At 39.2% G+C, this 21823-nt stretch overlaps 1 protein-coding gene across 1 annotated transcript in view; it reads left to right on the top strand.

Annotated features, from left to right (window-relative positions):
- The first annotated feature begins 11854 nt into the window (after nucleotides 1-11854).
- LOC126248247 (histone-lysine N-methyltransferase trithorax) overlaps nucleotides 11855-21823 on the top strand; it is a 205915-nt gene continuing 195946 nt past the window's right edge. Inside the window, exons 1-2 of the mRNA XM_049949096.1 lie at nucleotides 11855-12065; nucleotides 12306-13377. Coding sequence (XP_049805053.1) covers nucleotides 11907-12065; nucleotides 12306-13377 — 1231 coding nt within the window. The 5' untranslated portion in view covers nucleotides 11855-11906. The remainder of the gene's footprint in view (nucleotides 12066-12305; nucleotides 13378-21823) is intronic.

The following is a 21823-nucleotide window of genomic DNA, read 5'->3' as shown; positions in this document are numbered from 1 at the left end:
AAATTTGCTGCTTCTCTTTTTTGCTGTTTTGAAACAGATAAGCATGAACATGGTCACTACTAATTTAATGCCTCAGTTTTCATTTATGATAGGACAATGGTGCTACAGCGCTCACAAAATGTCAGAACTGAAGTTGCCCTATCGATGAAGACCAAGAAAGGTTGAATAGGGGGAAAAATCATGTAGTTGCTAATTTGTATACATTGGTAGGAGAGAGGGCCACGAACAACTTATAAAAAATCCTGACAGGTGGTATGTGAATGGTGGAGTGGGAGGAGGGGGTTGTTTAAAGGTCACTTTTTTGTGTTTTTCTTGAATAACTTGAAAACCACAGTTTATAGCGAAAATGTTTCCCAGTACAAAATAAGCTACATTATATTTGTACAAGAAAGGTCCAATTCATTGTTTCCTAGGACCAACAGTTTCAGCATTGTAAGGGACGGAAAATAACAAATTGTTAAAAATAGTATTTTAATAGTGTAAAATTAATGTTTAACTTTAAATGAAGGGGGTTAAGAACAAATATTAGATGTGTGTACCATGTCTAAGTACAGCAGAGCCATATTAAGATATATATTGTGTTGGGGGGGTGTAATAGTACGGAGCTGGGCTATGGCGGATGGTCAGGTGAGTGAAGGCAGGTTGATGGATTGGGGTCATTCACTCTGCTCCCTCATAGGTCTGCAAACTGAAGAGCAAGCAGTTTCATCCCACTCTCTCTACCCCACTACATCACAAGAAACAACTGCAGGGTGTTTCACATACTTATACCAACTTCCCTACTGCTCACCTTATGAATCACTGGTGACACAGTGCACACACACACTTGGGAGTATTTGTTTTCCACTAAGTGTGTTAACTAGAATGTAGGTATGAATCACTAATAATAATAATGCGTACGGACAGATTCTACATAAATCTTTGTACACTGTTCTACACTGGCACAGGGGATTGTTACTCATTCTGTACAGCAGTTGTAGCGTTCTGCTGAGAAAGATAATCACCCCCCCCCCCTCCAAATAAGGGCAGTTTGCTTTTCAGTTTACAGAGAGATTCAGATCCCTAGCATTTCCTGACCATTCTATTGTCTGAGTATGCAAAAGTTCACTGATCTCGTGTTTGTATGTAAAATATGTTGCTACAAACAATGGCTGAGAAATGTTTCGTTTGTATGTTTGGTATCAGTGACCTATGTAGTGCTGGTTGGAAAGGGATTGAATGGGTAAATGTGGCATCTTGCTGCTACATTTCATTGACAGCTTATTGTAAAACCGGTAACCATGTTGCAGTCAGTTAGTGGTGAATTAATGAGTGCTCATAAAGTTTTTTCACTTCTTTCACCATGAATTGTGTTACTGGTAGATTGCTTAAACCTCTTGCATTCAGGGGTTTCTGGCACTTCTTGAGTGTTCTGCACTGAGTGGAGCCACTTACCACACTTTCTTGACTAATGATGAAATATCTGAAATTCCATAACACCTAGGTGACCTACTTCTGTTGCAGAGGAAACCCATTTAAGCCTCTGGGCATTTTCAGGTGTCGAGACAGCTGAGGTAATGCATTTGATACCACTCATGCCACAAAAAGTGTCCCAACCACTGATAGGAGCCAGTTGAAATCAATATTGTCTAATACATATTGACAGCACGTTAAACTTGGGCAAGTTGCTCAGTGTGGTATGCAGTTAACAGTCCAGCTGTGGAGCTTTTTTTTATATGATAGCTCAATTTACAACTGCAGATACATGCTGGCTTAACAAACTGAAAATTAACTTAACAAACCGGAAATAACTCCACTTTGTGAACAAGAGCTCAGTGAAATTAGTTTGTCTACTCACATATGAGAACTGGATAGGAAATGCTGGGGAGATGTAGTGTCTCTGTAAACTGAAAAGTGAGCAGGGCTTGTGGTGGGTGAAGCTGCCTCTCCCAGAAGAACGTTACAGCTGCCGTATAGGAGGACTAAGAATTAATTTCCTATCTAGCAGTGTAAAACAGTGTGCAGATATTTATCTAGATTCTGTTGATATGTGTTCCTTGCTTTGGTATTATTATTAACTCATATCAGTATTCAACGTAGGGTTAACGCACCATGTGGAAGTAAACACTGTCAGGTGTGTGTGTAAATTTCATTGCCATTGATTCAAAATGCACACAGCAGGCTGCAGAAGGGTTAAAATAACTTTGTGAAACATTCCGTAGTTGCTTCTTGTGATGTAGTGTAGTAGAGAGAGTGGGGAGTCGCTTGCTCGCTTTCAGTTTGCTGACAGATGTAGGGCGGAAGAGCATGGCCACAATCCAGTGACCTGCCTTCCCTCATGCGACCACCCTCCACCTCCCACCCACGTCCTATTATACACCCATAACACAATTTATACCTTAATACGACTCTACTGCACTTATATGTGGTGTAAAAATTTGATAGCTGTTCTTAACCCACTTCATTCCAAGTTAGACATTAATTTTATATAATTAAAACACTATTTTTAATAATTTGCGATTTTTCCAGGCTCTGCAACGGTGAAGCTGTTGGTCCTAGAGAAACAGTGAATCAGACCTTTCTTATAATAAATTTAATGTAGTTTAATTTTGTACTGGGAAACATTTTCGCTAAAAGCTGTGGTTTTGTAGTTGTTCAAGAAAAACATAAAACAGTGGTCTTTAAACGCCTCCCCAACCCAGGACTTTTAGCATGTTGTTCATGGCACTCCTTCCCACTAATGTACAACAATTTGCGACTACATGATTTTTTTCCCTAAGTGTCCGTCGATGAATTAAAGTGCTCACTGAAGTCGCCATAGTTATTTACGAAACTAGTTTCGCAACATTGGTTTCAGTAAACGAGTTTCGAAAACTAGTGTCTCCGTGTGACCCAAGCTTAACTTTTTTAGGTTGAGTAAGGTAAAGTTAATGTTCCAAGTTGTGGCCGTGGACGGGCTAATCAGTCCCGACCGACCGCCGACTCTTCCTGTGCCAATGGCGTCATCGCATGCGGTACGGAGGGGCATGTGGCTAGCACACTACTGTACTGATCGCCGTCGGGTTTCTTGAATCCGGTTCCCTCGCGGAGTCAGGAGGTGGGTAGTAGCTACGCCTGATTCGGGAACTGCTAATTACAAGATGGCGGTCACCAAGTGTCACTAGAATGGACAACAAAATAGGTTCCATTCTATGTCTGCATGAATCTTAATAAGCGGATGTACTGTTTTAAAACTAGTGCAAAATATGGAGATTGTTCTGCTGCATTATTCCAAAACTTGAGTGTGATCCAGACTTTGACAGGCTGATAAGGAAATTGATTATGATTTATTTTCGCTTATCGATACACTTTTCTCATTCATTCCATTCGCATTATGCGTTGAGATGCACTAGAATTGACAAATTAGACATTAAATTAGCCATACTTTTAAGTATGTGTAATTTGCTAAATGAAATATCCCACAGGTACTTGTGTTACAAAGCTGTCATCGTTTGCTCGGAAATGTCACTACTGATGCTAAAATTTTCTAATGAACTACGGAAGTACTCCTTAAGTAAATACATATTAACAATTGCAAATGCATCTTGGGTACTACTCAGTATTAAACGAAGTATGCGGCTTTGAAAAGTTCGGTAAATGGTCTCAGAGAATAAAGAAAAGAAGAGTTACAAATACTTTTACTGGCTCGTGAAGTAATCGCCACTAGGTACCACACACTTCTGACATCGATTGTAAAGTTATTGGAAATTGTCACCAAAGTACGCTTCTTGTGGAATCGCTCGATGCGCTGTGGTCACGCGCAACGTCCACAAATCGAAAGCCTTTGAGGGCTAATTTAACCATCGCCATACCAAGGGATTGAGGGGGGGGAGGAGTTGCTGGTACTTTATGCTCACTTTTTGAAACTGTCGTAATCTAGTCATGTACTTCACATTTTAAAATCCTGAAAAAGTAGTTGTCGTTTTTATGAGTTCTTATACCAGATTCCGTAACTGTTTTGACTTATTTTTTTAAAACTTAATACAACAATTTAAGTCTCCTAAAAGATATCTCTCCACGTTCTGAGGACCTACTTGTAGAACAGTTGGTTGGTTGGGTTGTTTGGGGGAGAATACGAGACAGGAGACATCGGATTAGGAAAGGACGGGAAAGGAAGTCGACCGTGCCCTTTCAAAGGAACCATCCTGGTATTTGCCTGGAGCGATTTAGGGAAATCACGGAAAACCTAAATCAGGATGGCCGGACACGGGATTGAACCGTCGTCCTGCCGAATGCGAGTCCAATATGCTAGCCATATAGAACAATACCTATTTAAAAAGTATGTTGTTAATGAAAGTTAAAAATAATAAACGAAATTTGTTTCTTTTTTGCGGTAGTCATAAAGTATCTTCACCCCCCCCCCCCCCCCTCCACCCTTTGATAGTACACGCTATGGAAAATGTGTTTGTATTACTAGGGGTAAGGCGAGGAAATAAAAAGAAGTCTGGTGGCGGCGCCACATCTGGAGAATAAGGAGGATGTCGAACTATCACTTTGCATTGAGCGCTTGGGCCGAGAGAACAGACGTTGCCGATATCCAACAACGCACAGCGCTTCGAGCGATTCCGCAAGAAGCGTTTGCTGGGCAGTTTCCAACTACATTACAACCGATGTCAGAAGTGTTTTGCAGCTAATTGTGATAACTTTGAAGGCCAAAAAAGTATTCTTTTGTAACTCTTGTTTCCTTTATTTTCTAAGATTATTCATCGAAATTTTCAGACGCACCTTGCACATTTTTATATTCTAGGTATGGCGTATACGTTGCCACTCAGTGTCACGGAGACACGTACTGCAAATGAGAATATGTATTTTGTTTTTCAACGGGGCATTAGATTCCCAGTTTTCAGGAAAAATCTGCACTTCCAAATGTGTCTATTTTTACAACAGAGCGACATGTATAACATGACAGAAAATGTATTCGAAAACAGTGTTGCAAGTAATTTAAAGTTTATTGCAGTATGTACGAAATAAATGCGCCTTCACAATATAATTTAATAAGTTATTCGCAATTATTTGTTACAGTTTGCAGCTGTTTCAAAGTTCGTAACTTATGTAAATGAAGGAAATTATGGCTGTACTAATAAAGTATAGTATTATTGTGCTGATCTGTTCCTTCTCTGTTTTGTACAATGTTATAGTCAATGACATACTGTTTATATACAGGAATAAATACTGTAAATAATGCTTAATCATGTGCAGACAGAGGGAAACATTTTGCCTTACAGTAATTTGGAGGATGGTGTAGGCTATAGGAATTTATATGCACACTAAAGTTCTATGCCCAGTTCCTTTTCACACTGCAGCGAACACACGCGAACATGCAATAACAAACGAGAACTCTCTCTGGAGTACACGCTATGGGCACGGGTGTGCAACCGGCATAAGCACTAAGCACTTACGTTGATTGTCGGTTTTTCAGCGAAACATCAGAGGAAGTTCGCGTCCTGTGCGCTTCGGCGCTAGCAGTACATAATTAGTTTCCGACTGCAATCTTCTCGACATTTGTTGACATGAGTGATGAAGTGGTTCGATAGAAATGTAATGTTATTGAACGAAGAATACTGATATCGTGCGTGCTTCTGGGATCCAAAAGATCACAGTGAAAATTCTGAAGCAATAGAACTATGATTCGTACAAAATTGCCGAAACACTCAAAGGCCCAACTGGGACGTGAGAAATTCATTGGATGTTTGCATCAGGCGCGAACGGTGTGAATAAGCACAAGCTTTGTAATTCTTTTTATTAAGAAGGAAACGCACAATAAATTACCCTGAAAGCAAACGAGTTCGAACATGTATCTACTACGCTGGTTAAAATTAAAAATACAGGGCGATTAAAAAAAAATGTCACTACGGGCATAAAGCAAGAATCAGTGATCACATACTAACCGGGGGTCGCAAAAGCCACGAGAGGGCTATAAGGTCACGTGTGAGCTTGGCGTCGTCGGGGCTGTTTAATTGGGTCGTACATCCTCGTGGACACGCTTGATGGTCGCATGTATCTGGCATTACTGGAGAGGTTTTGCCGAACATGCTGAATTGTGTTCCCCTGCCTATTAGTCACCGCATTCGATTTCAGCACGACGGAGTCCCCGCGCATTTTACCAGATAAGTAGGGCCACATCTGCAGGCAACCTTTCCCAGCAGCTGGATTGGTCGCGGTGGGTCAGTTGCATGGCCACACCACAGTCACCCAATCTGTCCCCAATCGATTTTTTCCTGTGTGTGTGTGGGGTGGGGTGGGGTGGGGTGGGGGGGGGGACGCACCCAAAGGGCCATGTGTATGAAACATCCGTCCTTGTGAGCATGATTGTTGCGGTAGCAGGATGTCTTCGAGATACACCAGGTATCTTTGAGAAGGTGCGCCGTCCAATGTAGCGTCGATGTCAGACGTGTCTCGATGCATCTGGACAAAACTCTGAGCATCTCCTGTAGTGGACGTCCATTTGTAGCATGTGATTAAATAACTGCAACGGCATTTAACAGCCCCGAATGGCTTTTGCGACCCCCCAGTTCCTATGTGACATAAATGTGCAAAATGTTGGACCACCGACAACGCTAAAGAAAGCTGGCGCTCCAATACAGTTCTAAGTGAGCGATCTCCACGCATCTTACGGTAAAGTACAAAGTGAGATACCTAAATTCTTCCTTTCCTACGCAAACACCGTTCGGTTGTGTTCGTTTCGCATATGCTCGTTTGTGTACCGTCAGATCGCAGCATAGAAAGCATTCGTCTGCTGTATTGCGCGAGCTACTTTTTTTAAAAAAATTGTAATAAAAGAACGTAGATAACGTACGTGTTTGAGACCCGCAGCATAAAAATATATTTAAAAAATCACTCGATGATCCAAACGAAGACTTGAGAAAGACGATAAATTCATTACTGTGTTTGCTTCCATCAGGCGGAAACGGAGTAAAAAGGCATAAACTTTTGGATTTGTTTCTATTGAAAGGAATAGCACTATAAAGTTCCTTCCTTGTGAACAAATAACAATATGTATCTGTTAAGCTGATTAATGTAAAATTTGAAATATATGGAAGATCATTCTCGTGGCTTAACGGTCAAGGTAGCTGTAATTACATCACAGATGTAGTTAAGTTATTGTGGGAGCTTTTGGTGTAAAATCTATCTGCTCACCAGCAAACTAAATTTCATCAAGTAACCTATGTGGCATGTCGCATGTATTTTTCACATTACGTTAATCACGTTATTGACATTATCTTTCTTAAGTATACTTAAGTGCTTTTCATCTGTCACTGCAGACATCAGCCACTCAGATATAGCAGTTAATGAAATGCAAGGAATTACCAAGGTAATAGTCTCCAGTTCCTAAGATCTGACTGTAAGAAGTAGCCTGTCTTCAGGTTTTGTTGCTTATTGGGTGTCCGGCTTGTAAATTACTTCATCAGATCCAGTGAGAAGCTTTAACGGATATACGTACAAGTTTGAAATAAAGCGTGAGACCTCAGTTTCCTGCACTGCCAACGGTCGTTCGCAGGTGCGATGAAGTGCTCGATCGCGGATGTTGACTTTTGTTCGCTCTGCTTGAAACGAGTCTCAACACAACGCTCTACTGTAAACTCATTTAAATGAAGTATTAGATATTTGTTGTATGGTCGAAAAAGATTTGAAATATTTCTAAATTTTAGAATGAAACATAGGGAAAAGCGTCTCAGAGTTTTCAATGTTCGCAGGACTGCACGCTGAAGCAGAAATATACGTATATGACGCACTAAGAAAAGAAGAAGAAACAAAAGAAAACCGAAATACGCCCATCAGTGACCATATAGTTTGAATCTGGTGGTGGTCCGCGCATGGTGAGTGAATCGCATTAATACACGGTAAAGTATATGAGATGACAAAGTTGTCACAGATCTGTTTAGTTACATTTTAAGGTACGCTCACGCAGCAGCGAATACAATTGTTTGCTAATATTCATGTTAAAATTGTAATTATGTAATGCTGTAGCGTGTGAATTGGCTATTACTTTGTAAAAACAAAATTTATTCTACATTGTACATGCCACGCATTATGTGGTGTTTTCTTAGACTCCCGCGATCTCTAGCAACACAAACATCTTCGGAAGCTGTTGAATGGGGAACAAAATGGCTGCCTCCTCCCACCCCATTTATCCCCTGATTTAACGTAATCCTTTTGTGCCCATAACGTCGTGCTGTTGAGTATACTGCCTTTTTTTCTGTTTGCCAATTTGCCATTAATTGTTGCCACACAATTCACAGGTAAGACCAAAATATATACATCGAAAATATTGGAAATCATTAAACTGTAGGATTTCATATGTTTACTATGCGCCGACAACTATGTGAATATTGTAAACATTCTGGTATTTTGTTTATTGTAAAGTGTTACACAGAACAGTAGGTTCTCAAAGAGCTCCTTTCGGCCACAGTTTTGAGCTGTGTATGGTGCATTACATGTAGGTCGCAAGCAATAAACATATTTTTTCATGTATTTAGTTTTATGTTCATTATTGGTTCAAAAACAAACTATGCGATATTGATTAAGCTGCGTCTCAAAATGTGTGCAGCGCATGGCGTAATGGCTAGCATTTCATATACTGCATATTAAGTCACAATGCCATTACAACATTTTTATGAATCACACACTTATTCAAAAACAATAAGCGTCTTTGATAATGTAGTATATTTAAATTTACTCATTACAAAACTGCTATGAAAATTTTGCAGAGTTAACCATACATCTTACTTCGAATGTCAAGTGACATTATTTTGAGTACATCTGCCATTTGTCACAGATGTGTCCAAGTATTTTCAAATCATATCTGGTCACAGTTTGTACATCAACTGTGTCTTCTTCTGTGTTGATGGTATCTAGGGACTTTATTTGAATATGTATTCAGTATAAGGCACCACATACTCATGAAAATTGAAGAAATTCTCTTATGCACTTGTAGTTTTCTCCTTTATGTTTGGAAATTTGACGGATGTCTGGATAAGAGACTGCGCATTGTGAAGATCTTTTAATAATTGTGCTGGGTACTGGGTGTTCTCTTGTCAATACCCATAAAGTCTCCAGCAGGCAAAGAAAATCAGAAACAATAAAAGTATTTGAGTCAGAAAAAGTTGATTCATTAGTGGCATAGTCATTTATGAAAGAAAAACTACATGAGACTACCTGTTCGATGACAATTCTGATTGAACCTTCTCTATGTTTCGTAATGTAGCATATATTAATATTGTAATCAACTCGCCACAAGACTGCTGTGAAAACAATATAAATTGCTAGAAAAATTGTATGAATCTATTTTTTGTTGCAAGTCAACTTGTGCGAATTCTGAGTGATAAAATAATGTTGTACAATATATATATCAACCTAATGAGGCAGTACATTTGTTAAGACATTGATCTCATATTATGGAGGATGGAGTTCGCTCAGGTCATCCAGATTTAGGGTTTCCTATATCATGGCAGGTTGGTTCCTACAGCATGGTTGACCATGACTTTTCCTACCATCGTAAGACATCTTTATATTATATTCTGTGTGTCTTTATTTTTGAGCTGTTCAGCTTCATCGTGATGACAAATCCCATATAGATAGTATCATGATCAGTTGTTCTAAATAAAATAAATAGAGCGTATAAGGTCTTATACACCCGTATACTGATTTCAACCAAAATTGGAAGATGTTCCTCTGAACAGGAGTCAGGCTACTGTCAGTGAGTGTACACAATATCTTACCCAAACAGTATATGGTGTATCATGATGTCAGGTGAGATACAATTTTGTTGCTTTTCAGCATAAATGCGCATGTTGTATTAAGACATCAACAATGTTATCTGGCACTGTTGGAGTATCTGCACAAAACACAATTCATAAAGGGAGGGGGTGAAATATTTTAATTAAATTACTGTGGCTGTAGGATCATAGTGCCTTCACCTAACATCTCAGGGGGAAGAAAAAAATTATATCCAATTATAATTCAGGAGAGCGAAAAAAGACGAATTGCTTTCAAATAGTGTGACAGTGTTAACACAGCTGTATGAGGAAACTTGGCAGGAGATATATTTAAGGCTCTTTTGAGATGAGTTGACATGCTCCCAATTTATTGATTAAATGAAACAACAAAATGTGGTTCTTTGCATCCCCTCACGTTCTAATTGTGAAGTAGCGTAATGGATACCTATATTCCTGTTATCGGCTTTCTGCAGGTATAGTAAACAATAGAATAATGCTGGCACGCAGGTGCAGAGTCAGTTGCCAATCATATGCACCAGGTTCTTATTTGCGACATAGAAAATATAGAATACCTTCAACAGACGACATCTAGTTATAAAGTCTGAGATCAATTCTTCGAAATAATTGGGGTACTAAGTTTTATCTGAATTAGATTTGATTTTTCAAGGTGTTTTTCCTCGTTTTTACAACACGGTTCCCGCGAAATAACGGGGAGCTATTCCGAGACAGAGAAGAAACGCTGCAACTGTTGAGAGCAGATGGTGATGTGTAGAACAATAACTTTTAGGTAGAGTTTGTTAGATGATAATATGGAACACAAACATCAAAACTGCTATTTTGAAACTGTGAACAGTCAACTGTTCACGAAAGTGAAATGCAACATTTTACAAAAATCTTCCATAAGTTGTACTCCACGGATTTGGTAAAAGACCTATATAAACGACCATAAAGCTACCATAAAACCATAAGGTTAGAGTGTCGTAGTGGTGAGCGTTGTTTTTTTTTTTTTTTTTTTTTTTTTTTTTTTTTTTTTTTTTTTTTTCCCCAAGGCGTGGAGAGGGGCGTTCCGAGATCCGGCCCATTAAAGAGTCGGCCAATTATCAGACAAGCTGATAGTGGGGCAAATGGGGGATCCCAGTTGGGAATAAATGGGATGGGCTTACCAGTTCCGGCATTCGCCTTAGAAGCAAGGGAAACCTCCCGAAAACCTTGGTCAGAACTGGCGTATTGCAATCGTATTTATTTCTGGGACATCGTTCTTCGTTGAGACGCCGTCGCAGTTGTAAATTAAAATACTGTGTGTGTGTGTGTGTGTGTGTGTGTGTTTTATTAAACGGAGTATAGCGTAGCCCGAGATCAAGGTTAGGTTACGACGTGATAATTTTAAACCGACGAACTTGAACGCTAAACAAAGATTGGTGTTACAGACTTATCTATTGTGTAGCCTGTCACCATTCGCGCCATGTTCAACGTACATTCCAATGAAAAAAATGAAAACTACAATGTAAATCTGGAATAGTGATATAAGGTCATGGACAAACTGCCAAGTATTTTTATCTCTTTTTCGATAATTTATCGTACGTAAACTACGAAAAATGCAAAGGGGTTCATTAAATATCTTTCCTGTGCGTCTACATTTCTGCTTCGCCACTCTCGTTACTGCAGATAACTGCTGACACGCTGAAATAAGATTAAATAACACGCCAAGTAAAATTCTAAATTTCAGTTGGGATTCTTCCCATACTACTGGACGCAACGGTTTTGATCACCCGTTTTCTGAACTTTAAAGCGTATACCAGCAGTAAGGCTACTGATGATTCAGCTGCGAAACAGTGTAATTGTGAAGTTATTTTTTACTTCAATTTTGAAGCCTCAGGTTAAAAATTTTGGCAACTTGCTCAGTTTCGTGGGCGTTTTATCTATTTTTAATTACTTGTAACTTGTGGGAATTTCCATAGGAAGGGCATTCGTTGAAATATGAACGTCGATTTCGATTGTTTGCTGAAGTGTATTGTTTTCTTTGGTTTGGCTGTCGGCAAGATGTTCTTTACGCACAAGCTAAACGGCATTTGCGCGCAAACATGCGGATACATGATCGTCAGTTGTTTGTTGGGAGTCTACTTCGTTATGTAGAGAAACAAGGTTTGTTTGGAGCGTAAATGGGTGTCAACCATGGGCAAATTCCCCGGCAAGCCATCAAAAACGTCGACGCGGAAGCGAATTAAAGTGTCGGAGTGTGTAACTGAACTAGTGAACGAGTCAGTCAGGGCCGCTCAAGTGATATATTATGGCCTTACTGTGTTTAACGAAACGTTTGGAAACGAGGAGCAGGTAAGTGGTTATTGTTGTGTTTGTTTGTTAATGCGGCAACTGCACATATTTAGTACAGATTGCCATTTTGCCTGTATTGTGATACTATCTGGGTTTAGTGTTTACGATAAGAGGTTAAGGGCCATATTTGTATTTATGTGTATAATCGCGTATCTGTATTGTGTTTATGTCATTGTTTATTTGTGTGTGATGCACTGTCGAGACGTACCTTGGTAATAAATCAAGTATTTATGTCTCTAGGTTATTGACTTTCGTGGATTCACACATCAACAAGTCAAGGAAGCAGTAGAAAATGCGAGGAACTTCCATAAAAGAAGAAAGTCAACTGATGGTGAAAACAAAGATACTGCTAATTTTATTAATAAATTTGAAAGTGATCTAAAGGAGATTGGGTTTAGTGCAAAGTGCTGTGATGGGCAAGGGAAATCGGATTCAGATAGCCTTGTGGTTGATAGTGAAAAATGTTTTGATGGTGGTGGCAAAAGAAATTCAGTGATTGCCGTTAGACGTATGAAACGAATGAGGAAGTATGACGGCAGGACGAGGAATCCACCCTCTGTGAAGAATGTGATGGCAAGGAAACTTTTGCGTAGGGCAAAGAAAACATCTAGTACAACTCCATTGGCTGTCGATAATTGCCAGCAAGAAAAGGGCGCATCAGGTGCATCTCGAAAGTTTGTGCTTCCTAGTCACAGCGCTCATTCTTCTCGTGTGATAAAACCTAATAAGAAATTTATAGATAACGACGCTGTTACTTCTGAAACCTCGACTGGTTTATCTCCTCCAGTAGATCTTAAGAAATCTAAGAGTGTGTCTAGTGAGTCTCTGAATTCGGACATTCCACAATCGGTTAAGTGTTTGAGTACAGTGGAAAACAAACAGTCAGATTCAAGTGATGTCAAAGAAACCTTGTGCAACCTTCGAACTGCGAATGTGAGAAGGGAAAGTGCATCCGGAAATACTGTAGATTCCTCAGGCCTTATATTGGAAGGAAAGCGTAAGTGGAAACCTTCATATAAATTAGGTCTGCAGTTGAACTGGTACGGTGGTACAGCTGATGGTGATGATACTGGCAGAAGAAGAGTGAAACAAGATGATAAAATCGAAAGCTCTGCACGTTGTCCAGAAAAAACCACCTCCCCTTCCTCTACAACAATCAGTGCCAGTGTAGCCGATTTTGAAATTCGAAGTGATGAAAAACAAAGTAGTACTTTTTCTAGGTCGCCAGGTAAAGTGATTTTACGGCAGGCACGTCTGAAGCTCAACACACAATCGTCATCTGTAAATGACGGTCCATTCAGTCATGGCTATGGTGAGTACACACCACCACTGCTGCTACTACTAATACGGTGTACTGTTGTTATTAATGTAAGACAACGTGTTACAATAGCTAATGTGGATAAAATGTTTACAAGTAAGGAAATAAAGAACGTAAATACCAATGGTAATGTTGCACATAAACGAAAGCTAGTAGAGTAACTGCAATGTTTTGCGACATTGAAATCAATAAATTAGAATAGTTTGCGTATTTTCGTTTGTTTAAGTTACATGGAATTATATTTTAGGTAATTCCTCACTTAGGAAAGAGCAGTGAGTTGTATAAAGGAGTTATTAGAACATTGTTTGTTGTTCAGGTACATAGGACGGCATATCTTGTAGACATTAGTTTTCACTATTTGGATTATTAAGTACTCTGTGCTACTCACAGATGAAATTTTTCAGCAATCCATTTGAATTTAATAATAATATGCAGATTCGCAAATATAATACTAGAAGGAAAAATATTTCCTACTCTCTTGTATTACAACTATGGCAGTAAAAGGGATGAGACATACAGATATAAAACACTCACAAAACGTTTGTCTGGCTTCTGCAGCTTTTTCAAATGCAAATTTATTTATATAAACTATCTATAGAATAATTATTTGAGACTATAAATAAGTAGTAATTTTCAAACCTGTAAAGAAGTGTACGCTACAATTGTTGTTCATTAAATGATAAACATTTTCAGTCTTCAACTGAAATTATCATTTATTTTTCACTATTGTCCAGTTTAGGCTATTATGTGGTTATCAAGTGATAGTTGATGTGCACAAGCACGTATGACCAAGCTATCCAAGCCACCAGTGTGTGGTGGGCTGACGTAAAAATTACTCAAAGTAGTCATGCTTACAATCAGTATAAAAGTAATTTAATATTAGCTCCTGTTTGTACCAAAGTGCAAACTTTGCACAGCTACTTTTTGCAAAGACCTGTAACCATCCTTGGCAACATGCAGCCATCATATAGTCAGGCCGACTATTTCTTCATTGGTTTCCATAACTCTTGATTTTTACAGCTTAGGTTGTCAGCTCAGTGCCATCCCCCAGTGGCAGACTAATGAGATCTACGTTATGTTGAAACGTGATAATTTAGTTATCGTTTAGTAATGCCAATGATTGCTCTGGAGGATAGCCCAAGATTAGTGTTTACTCTAGATTTTGTGAATGTTTCCTGCTGCAAGGTAAATATAGAAAAATCTGTTACGTAATAGACAAATTACTGACAACTGTGTTGGTGCATATTATGGACATTTATCATACTTCAACTATGAACAATGCAGACATCTGCAAGTTTGTAAATTATAATGATCTGTGGGATAATTAAAGGTTCAAACTCATTTTCATTACATTACACTTACAATTTGACAGCTGCCACCTGTGATTTATCATTGTTATGTCCTATGAAGATACTGTTGTTTTGTTATGCTGGCAATAAATCTCTCTTCAATCTTATATTGTCACATTGTAACTGCAGTCATGAATGTTGGAGTCTAGTTTAGCCTTGTTCTGCGCATCCACATCACGCATTCTACTAGATAACGTAAGTGTTCAGTAGTGTTCTGAGGACTCAGCTGTGAATTTCGTAGACAGTGCAACCATTAAATGTGATTCTAGCTACCGATTTAGTGAATTTTCGTTCTGTTTGTTGCAAGTTATCCTCGTTGATGGTGGTAGCAAGTGACAGATTGTACATAAGCAAGCAAGAGGTATAATTTGTGTGATATGTGCTGTCTTACAGTACGAAGCACATGTATGACCTTATGGCAACAGTCATGGGGAACTCACATCAATGCATTGCCTGTCTGCCTTGAGCTGTGCGAACCACCCTCATTCATGAAAGAGGCTGTAGGACAAGTGACTAATTTGAAATTGGACCATACTGTTTGTACTTAAAAAGTCGTATTAAAGCACCAGATTTTCTAGTTTTTTTTCCCCCCCAGCATGCAGGATGTTGATTTCCGCAAGTTATTTAGCTTGTAGGAGAAAAACATCCACCAGACAGCCATTATCCACCCACCCACCCCCCTCCCTCTTTTTATTTGCAGGCCAGTTTTGGTTACAAAGTTTGCTTCCATTCTGTTTGATGTATTGTGATCACTGACACCACACAATAGCCTTTCTTTCTCCTTACCTTTTTGTTAGTCAGGTTTGGCTTTCATAATTATGCTGTGTCTTATGTCCCTCTGATAGACAATGTTCCCTAGGGCTTAGTTTCTTCATATCACTTAGGATGTTCGTCAGCCTGCTGGTTTGAGGCCTTTGTCTCCCTTTCCCCTGTGTAGCCATAGGAAGATAATTTTTCATGACTTGGTCTTTAAATCATTATATTATTTGAATGTGATTGGGCTGGATTCTAAGAATAGAAAATGTGAATACAAAGTCTTAGAATTGGTGACATGCTGATCTCTAGCGTAGCCTGGGGTTTAGGTTGGGTTGAAGTTGAGTTGTTGAAGTGGTATTGAACGCTTCAACTAGTCTAATGGTTTAGTATTTCATATAACAAAATATTTATGAAAGACAATATTTTTGTATGTACAGGTATATTTAGGACGCCTATGTATCGTTTGTAATGATAAATTGGCACATAAATGTCTAGGTAGGTCATGGGCTAGTGAAGCTTAGGAAATTTGCATGTTAATTACATTTCAACTGTACGCAAATATACTAAGGCATTGTTTGTGGAACTTAATTTTTTTAAAGCTACATTGTATTAAATAAATGTTTAAAGATGAGACAATTAAATGGCCTCATTTAAAAATAACTTTGATTTTGAGAATTTTAGATATCACATTATGTTTCTGATGTAATCTATGTTTTGGAGGAGGGACAAAAAGAAAAATTATTTTCAGATTGAGATGATACTTTTATTTAACTACTGTGTTAATGAAAACTATTTTAGAAAAGACTGATTGTTCATGTAGATGCCTGTTGTCTTGCACCCAAAAAGCTTAAATGATAGAAATTATACACGATTGCTGTAGTGCTGCGTTAGTGATAGTATGTTTTAAGTATGCTGGGGTACTTACTTCGTATGAATGCGTAGGTTTTATTGTTGTTCTCATACGAAAGATGGTGTATATTTATTCCACATTTCTAATGATTAAAAATGATGGGATTTATTAAGATGATGTCACAGTCTGCCAAACACTTTACTTAAAGAAAAGGGGGGGGGGGTGACACTACCACAGTATTGGAGCCCATGAGGTATACTTTGTGTACACAGTCTTTCAACTTTTAAGATCCTGTTACTGATCCATGATGTGCTACAACTGTCATTTAAATGTGTAAGTGAAAATAAAGGTTGCAGAGCGTAACAAAAAGAAGTTTTTTTGATAGAGAATTTGTGATACTTTGGGGCACTGTCATCACTGAAAGGTGTCTCCTGATTACTATACAGTATGCAGCACTTAACTGTGAGGAGCTGCACACAGATGTAGCATTTCTACATTTGTCTTCATAATGAAGACACTCCATTGTGTATGCACTTCTGGAACTCAGTAACTTCGAGTTAAAAACTAATTTAGATGTCATTATTCTTAAAAATCATTTTTTATTGTTTGGTAAAACTATTAGTATTTGCCAGTAGTTGTGTAAATGAGGGGAATAAAATCTTCTGTTAAAGTTAGTAGCTTCTCTAGTGCCGGTATGGGAATACAGCTCTTTTGAATGATGTTTTGATTAAATGACTACATGCCTGCCTTCAGGAACTGTCTCACTTCTTGCTGGACAATCTAATTGTTGATTTATCTCACTTACCGAACTGTGTTATTCATTTATTTAGGTGTGTTGTGGTTGCTCTTCTCTGTAGTCATACATCTTGCATGTGGAACACACTTTTCTCATCCTGTGAGCCTTTGCAGGTATTTTTACTTTAGCCAAAATATTGACAAGTTCTGAAACAACAAGCAGAGTGAAAATTAGGAAATAAAATGTTAATTTAACCAATAATAATTTAGTCAATGAACATTTTTTAATTTTTTCTAATCACCAAACTATTTATGCGCTTTTGAGCCAGAAAATATAATGTTTGCAACTCATCAGTCGTTGTAGGTAATGTAAGACAAAATGGTATGGAAATACACACTAAGCCTCAGAACATCTATCAATCCATTTATTCCACTTCTGTTATTTCCCATGAATGTGTGCTAAATACATGCCTGGTCGTTCACACAAGTCCTTCTGTTACTAGGTGATCGGTATTAATAAGTGCTTGAGAGGTGGTATTGCTACTTATTGGCCATATGCAATAAGGATTTGGTCAAATAATTTGCAATATGAAACACAGGTACAAGTGAAATTAATTAGCTAGTGCAGTAATTACCGATTGAAAACCTTAAAAAAACAACCAGGCAAGCCGTGGTTAAGTTTGTGTTTCTTTTTACTGGCAGATTAACATAGCACTTGGACTGCCATGCAATTCAGTTCAGTCAGCTTAAATTTATCAGCAGGTTACCTGTAAATGTAGCATATGGAAACAGTAGCCAAAAATTTAAGTAGCTTATGAAGTATTTTATTGATAACTAATAATAAATTGAACCAAGTAGTGTATGTTAACCCCAATCTGTTTAGTATGCCCATATTTTTATTGTTATTTAAATTGCACTTTATGTTCCACATTTTTAAGTATTCTGTTCCTTTGCAGTTCCTTCTAGCACATGTGCCCCCCCCCCCCCACACACACACACACACAAATCAAAACCATTGCCATTATGCAACATCCTTTCAAAGTTTCTCAAAGTAAAAACTGGTTAATATTTAATTAGTCTTCTGGTGGCTAGAAACTCGAAAACTCTAAAGTAGTTGAACTCACAGGGAAACACAGTGAGAGAATGTGTGAACTGATTTTTATATTTATGTTGCAGGTTTTTAAGTTGTGATAATGTGTGGAACCTAGTACTGGAAAAATCCCGTATTGTTTTTGCACCAACTGGAATTTTTTTCTGATTTACAATATTTTAATGTAAACCCATGGTATTGCAATTGTATTTAGACATAGACGTTCCTGACTGTTTGTCAGGTGACCCACATTCAAAATTTTATGGTCTGTTGTTGTTTAATGTGGGTATTATGGTTAGAATGCACCACTAATCCAGTGAGTAACTTCATACTTCTAATAAAAGGAGATTCGCATAACGAGATTAGAATTGGAGACTGCATGGCTACAGAAGCATACAGATATGTTTAATTTGGGACTGCTAGGCCATATATTTCATAGTATCCTCCGTGTGTAATAAAATTATAATTATGAAGTCAAAAATGTCCTAAATGTAACAAACTACCCCCCCTGCTGTTCACACCTGTGGTAAACTTTGTTGTTTCCTGCTCTTCTTACAGGGATTGAGTGCACAGTTTCCTGTCTCTCTCTCTCTCTCTCTCTCTCTCACTCACTCACTCAAGCTTCTCTGCATATCTGTTTGTACTGAACTTGATTTTAAAATATCTTGTAAATACTGTTTGCATAGAGAGAGAATGAGAAGTGCAAACAAGTAACATTTTCCTTGATTTATATTCACAGTAAACATTTTGGGCATAATTGGAGATTGCGGTACCACCTGTTGGTTTTGACCTATGATGTCGTCAAGATGGCGGACATCCCCTGCTGTAGGCATTTGCAATATGTTGGCAATTATGTCATTCATTTACACACACAGATAGTACGAGAAACATTTAATTGCAGAAATACATTGAAACTAACAGGACAACCACAGAAATTAATGGGTTTGGATGGAAACAGTAAATATACATCAATCGTAATAATGAAGACATACTCAAACAAAAATTAAACAAAACCTTCAGCATTCAACAAAAAATCAATAAAAGCGTGGAAAAAAACTGGTATCGTAAGTTTTATCTTGGCCTATTGAACTTAAATGAAATCAACAATAGCGCAAAACCACATACAACTCAACAGATCTGTTATCTGTCATTTCACATGACGTGAATAGCCAAAGCAAAGTCTTCAGTGCCACAGAACGAAAACTCGCTCATATAACTACTGTCAGAAACCTAACCTCAAAAATGTGTGTAAAACAAACTCCACACTATCTACCAATCACAACCTAACATAAGTACCACAACTAACAACACAACCCAAAAATTCATAAAAAGATTTCATTGATACCAATTTCGTTGTACAAGAAACATATAATTACGCACATAAACACATACCATATGTACTACAATAAAGAAAAATGAAATTGTAAATACACACTTACCATTCGAAGTCAGTCTCAGCCAATGTAGCAATAGCAAAAATAATGTCATCATCATAATGTCTTGAATGGCCAGCCTACACTTATCAAAGTAGGAACCCCTCCTGATAGAATGCCATGTGTTGTCCTGCCAACAACGCTACATCTGCTGGCTCCTGGTTTGATATGCAGCAACTTTGGCCAGTCTCATACCTTCCACAAACAGAACTCCCCAACCATAAACAACACACCACACCAATATTTCAATAATCCCAAACCCGAAAACTGCAGAAATCCAAATAACACTCTTAACAAATCGTCACATACTCTTCCAGTATTATTGTCTTGGATAGCACTCACAAGAGTGCAATGAATCACTAACATCACCCACAAACAATTTAGAAATATGAACTCCCCACAGTAGAGAGTGCCACTGCATACTGCAACAAGCCCCTTGCAAACATGATGCATTTTGCGTAAGCTGGGCCACCATGATTTCACGTAACACAGCCCTCCATTTGTACCGGTCGCTTGTCCGTTCGAAACTCAACTATGGGTGCTTTGTTTATGCGTCTGCACACCCATCCCTCTTACGCCGTCCCGACACTATCCACCATTGTGGCATCCATTTGGCCATGGGTGCCTTTTGCACTAGAGTCCATATGTTGAAGCTGCTGAACTACCACTGTCCTACCGCCGTGACTTTCTCCTCAGCAGGTATGCATGCCGTTTGTCTTCCATGTGTGGCCACCCATCCTATGCTGCCTCCTTTGGTGATTCCTTTGATCATGAGTATGGGGCTCATCCCTCTTCCCTATTACCTCCTAGAGTCTGCTTTCGGCGCATCTTTCGGTGGTTGACCCTCAGCTATCTCCTTCGCCGTGAGAACCCGCCCAAGTGTCGCTGTGATGCAGGGCTGACAGTGGTCCATCTTATGATGGACTGCCCCCTTTTAGCCCCCTTGCGGCAGTCCTTTAATTTACCAGCTGCACTTCCTTTAATTCTAGGTGACAATGCCTCTATAGCTGACTCAGTTTTACGTTTTATCTATGCAGCTGGGTTTTATCACTCATTCTAGTGTGGGCGTTCTCGCATGATTTCTCAGGCTCCACCCACTCCAGCGACTTTTAATTGTGATGTGGATACCAAAATAGTGTTTTTTATGGTAACAAGTTGTGTTGGTACCTCTATCAACGCTTTCCAGCTAGAGGTTCTTCGTTTTTAGTTGAGTGGTTGACCTTTTACCTGATCCATCAACCACTCTAGTCTGTTTTACTCTAGTCAACTATTTGCTCTGCTCCTTTTAAATGTCCTCTATTTTGTGTTATTGCGGTGTTCATTTTAGCTCTGTACCCCTTGGTGTTCCCTCCCTCTGCGTGCAGAGGTTACGCGTTTACTGTACAGGCCTTTTACAAGTACATCTGTTTGGAACAGGGGACTGATGACCTCGATGTTTAGCCCCCCATCAAAACCCAAAACCAACCAACCAACTTCTTACAGTGGCTTAACTACACACTACCTGCAACTTTCCCAGTGAGTGCGAACCCTTCACCACCTTGGCTTCGTGAAGCGGCCCATTTTAACCTTGGCCTTCATTTGCTTCCTAAGGACACTACTGCAGCCTCAGTCTATTGCCTTCAGTTTCACGACCTTCACGTGGAATTTTGTGATAGAACCTTTGTATACACTGGACTGACCATGGGGTCGGGTATGCCTTCATCATTGGCACCCGTGTCTTTCGATATTGGCTTCCGGCACACTCCTAAGTATTTACAGCCGAACTCTTGGCCCTGCATCAAGCCATGGAGTACATCCGGCGACACTGGCTTTTCAATTGTCCTTTGCTCAGACACTTTGTGCCCTCCAAAGTCTGTGTGTGCTGTACACTGTCCATCCCTCAGTGCAGTGAGTCCAGGAAAACTGCCACTTGCTCACTCTTGATGGAGCCAGTGTCATGTTTCTGTGGGTTCCTAGTCATGCTGGGCTGCCAGGAAACGAGGCTGCTGCCAAGGCTGCAGTCCTCATGCCTCAGCCTGCGATTACGTATATTCCCTCTGATGATTTCTGTGTTACGGTCTGTCAGGAGGTGGTGTCCCTTTGGCATCGCAATGGTCATCCCTTCATGGGATTTAGCTTCGGCTTATTAAGCCTCTCCCAGCACCTTGGACGACCTCCTCTCGGCCCTCCCACTGGGAAGAGATTATTTTAACTGTGCTGCATATTGGGCACTGCCGTTTTAGCCATC

Source organism: Schistocerca nitens, chromosome 3 (assembly GCF_023898315.1).
Source record: "Schistocerca nitens isolate TAMUIC-IGC-003100 chromosome 3, iqSchNite1.1, whole genome shotgun sequence".
NCBI classification, from domain to species: Eukaryota; Metazoa; Arthropoda; class Insecta; order Orthoptera; family Acrididae; genus Schistocerca; species Schistocerca nitens.
Note: the sequence above shows the minus strand (reverse complement) of the source record. Positions and strands in the feature narration are given on the sequence as shown.